General features: G+C 48.2%; 1 protein-coding gene across 1 annotated transcript; it reads right to left on the bottom strand.

Moving 5' to 3' along the window:
- Positions 1-2,562: 2,562 nt before the first annotated feature.
- LOC105447784 lies at positions 2,563-3,211 on the bottom strand. The gene is made up of 2 exons (XM_011685990.1): positions 2,898-3,211; positions 2,563-2,774 (listed from the first exon to the last, which is right to left on the bottom strand). Exons 1-2 carry the CDS (start codon positions 3,166-3,168, stop codon positions 2,563-2,565), a joined length of 483 nt encoding a protein of 160 aa, XP_011684292.1. The 5' UTR covers positions 3,169-3,211.
- Positions 3,212-3,263: the final 52 nt, after the last annotated feature.

Here is a 3,263-nt window from a genome sequence, read left to right as displayed (position 1 = left end):
CGGCTTTCCGCGGCTTCCCCATCCCCGCGGACCCCGCATCGGATCGTGAACGTTCTGAGCGGTTTCCCCTCCCCGCGGCTTCCCCCTCCCCGCGGCTTCCCCCGCGGACCCCCCTCCCCGCGGACCCCCCTGCCCCTCACCCCCCCTCGGAGCTCCCTAGTTAGAACCCGCCTATTATATCTACTTAGATGGTCGGAAGAGCCTCACTGCGCAGCGCCGACGCGCGATCGCGTTCTGGGCGCGTTTCGGCGAGGGAGGGAGCGAGCGAGGAGCGAGCGACCGACCGAGCGAACTTGCCGCGCGCGCCGATCGTGGCGATCGCCGCGACGTTTCTTTATTTTTATTTTTTTGAGAGAGCGCTACGGCGTCGTTCTCTCTCTCTGTCATAATCGCTCGTGGATCGCGCGCGCACGTCGCGCTTCGCTCGCTGGATATTTATTTTGTTTATTCGAAAGTACAGCCCGCGAGCTCGCGTAGTTCCCGTGGCGATCTCCGACGATCCTTCCCGCGCTGTCGAGAGAGAGCTGAGGGGTGATGAAAAGGAAAATCGCGACTCTTTGATGTGCGTTTCGTACACACACACACACATATATAACGACAACGTCCGCTGCCGGTCGTGCGCTCGATGGATGACGCTGTAGATCTCAGCCGCCGTCGTTGCGAGATCGTGCGGCGTTTTCGATTCGCGCTGCCTCGCCCGTTCTCCTCAGGATGAACTCTCCGAGTTGGCGAAGAGTCGTCGAGCTCCGCGCGAATCCCGTGGCTGACCGCGCGATCATTTGCTCGCCTCGACGATCGGTCGATTCTCCCCGCGTTGGTGGCGGTTTCTCCTCAGTATCGCGGGTACGTGTCTCGTCGTTCTTGGCGTCGTCGTCGTTCCAGGCGTCGTTCTCCCCCCGACGTGGCGCGTCCCGCGTGGCGTCCGCGCGACGCGGCCGCGCTGCTGGCGACGCAGCAGCCATCCATCCAACACCGGTGATCTCGATCGATCGTCGTCGTCGTCGTCGTCGTCGTGGTGGTCGTCGTCGATCGTGGGGGGACCCGCGACGCGCGCGGGACGTCCGCGTGGACGTCCGTGGGGACGACCGCGGGGACGACCGCGGGGACGCGCGGGAGGACGACCGCGAGTCGCGGGACGGCCGCGGGGACCCGACGATTCCTCGTTCGTGAGGCGAGAGACGCTTCCCTCGACGCGGTCGTCGTCGAAGGGCGAGGAGGACGACGACGACGAGGGCGCACGCGATGGGGATGACGAGGCGGAGAGTCGAGAAAGGAGAGAACGGAGCCGGGAGAGCGATCGTTGATGGGTGGACGAGGCGGGGAAGAGGCGGGGAAAATCTTATTATACATTACAATTTCTAATTTTTATTTTCAATATTTTATTTTTTACTATATAAATACATATTTAATGTTAACTGGTGTAAATTAATTAATTTCTTTAAAAAGTTACTGCGCAATAGCTACTGTGCTGATTCCTATTTACAGCTATTTAAAACTCAAATGTTGATAATTTTTGAGAATCCATTGACTTATATAAGTCATTGACTTACCATAATTATTTTTAAAAAAATTTAGACTGCGTATACATTAATTAATTATAATTGGAATATATAACTATATTAAAAAGTTATTAACTAAAGAAATATTATTTCTAATGTAAAAATAAATAAATAATTATCGAATTATGAGTATAAAATAATTATTTTATTCCAAAAAATACGTATATTCATATGTTAGCAGACCTTTCTTTTATTTTCTTAAATATTTTAGCGTTGTTAGCGTATGATAATGTAATAAAAAATTTCTAAAATTTTTTCATATGAACTTGAACATTTTTTTGTTAAGACAATAATTTGAAAAATTTTGAATATTTTTCAAATTTTTTCAGATTAACATACACGGTAAAAAATTATAAGGTTTAACAATTCGAAATAAGATAAATCAACTTGTTCGCGAATCCGCGGTGTGCCTCGCGGAAGGGCGCAAGAGTCGGCCTGACGAGGCGGGCGGTATGTTCGCAAATCCGCGGTGTGCCTCGCGGAAGGGCGCAAGAGTCGGGCGCAGGACAGAGAAACAGCAAATCGTTGCGTGACGTCACTCGGGCTGCACGCAGCATGATATTTTTCCCAGTCGCGCTCGCACAAACACCCTACGCAAATACGAGACCAAATTTGAGGAAAACAGCTGACAGGAGCTCGGGTTCTGAGTCACCGGTCTCAGCCGTTGTCAAAAACAAGGAGCGGATCAGCTGAGCCATCGCGCCACTGACAAACATTTTTTATCACGTTGCCAGGCAGAATTAGTCACTCGCGAACGCCGCGAAGCCGGGTATAAAAACCCGGGCCGACTGACGCTGGGGGCCACTCGTTTTTAGTTAATCGAGCCAAGCCCGTGTTCGGGGAATACATAATTGGCAACTGTCTTGCATCCGCGCCAGAGCCGCAAGTTTTCCGAGGCACGTTCCTACCGCGACTCAATTCGCTCACAATTTCTTTTCTTTCTTTTGGGTAATTTGCCCTTTCCTTTTTTTTGTAAATATTATACAGCAATAAACGTTTCTTTTTATGTGCCGTGATAAGACTGTGTTGACTTCCGTTCTTCCCGCTCAAAAATCCCGCCACACGCCAATCGCGACGCGAACACCGTTGGAGATAACATTATAGTGGGAAATGCATTTGGCAAAAGAAGGCGTCTCGGATTTATACATTTTCCGGACTTTTGCCTCCTTCCTATGTGAAATAATTGTTCAGTAAAATGGACTGAACATATCCTTGCTGAAAATGATTCCAATTACATTATAATGATGACTTTTTTGAGCCTTATTATTACATTTTTGTTAATATATTTTAATTATAACATATACGTACTATATTTAGAATCTTTATAAGACCACTTACCACTTTCTATATTTAAAGGTAACCTAACTTCTCCGATTTTTTTAAGCCAGCCTTCACGAATTACGTCGTTCTTTGGTAACCTGAAGAAGCTCACTTCTGTCTTACAACTTTTTTCTCTTTTATTTGGGCAAGATTTTACAATGCACCATACCATATTGACCCGCGTTACTCCTAATCTATTTAATAACTCGAAACCACGTGGTTCTACTGTGGATTCTTGCCGAGAAAAGAACACAATATGCACATATAGCAAGGTGTGACAAAGACGCATTCAAATCAGTCGTAGTAACTTAGCGGCATCAAACATTTAATTTTTCACAGTTGGTCAGGCCTTGGGTACTGAACGGTACCTCGACGTGAAAAAGG

The sequence above is a fragment of the Wasmannia auropunctata genome, unplaced genomic scaffold (assembly GCF_000956235.1).
Source record: "Wasmannia auropunctata unplaced genomic scaffold, wasmannia.A_1.0 LD336092.1, whole genome shotgun sequence".
Lineage (NCBI taxonomy): Eukaryota > Metazoa > Arthropoda > Insecta > Hymenoptera > Formicidae > Wasmannia > Wasmannia auropunctata.
The sequence above is the reverse complement of the archived record's forward strand: the minus strand, read 5'-3'. Positions and strand labels throughout refer to the sequence as shown.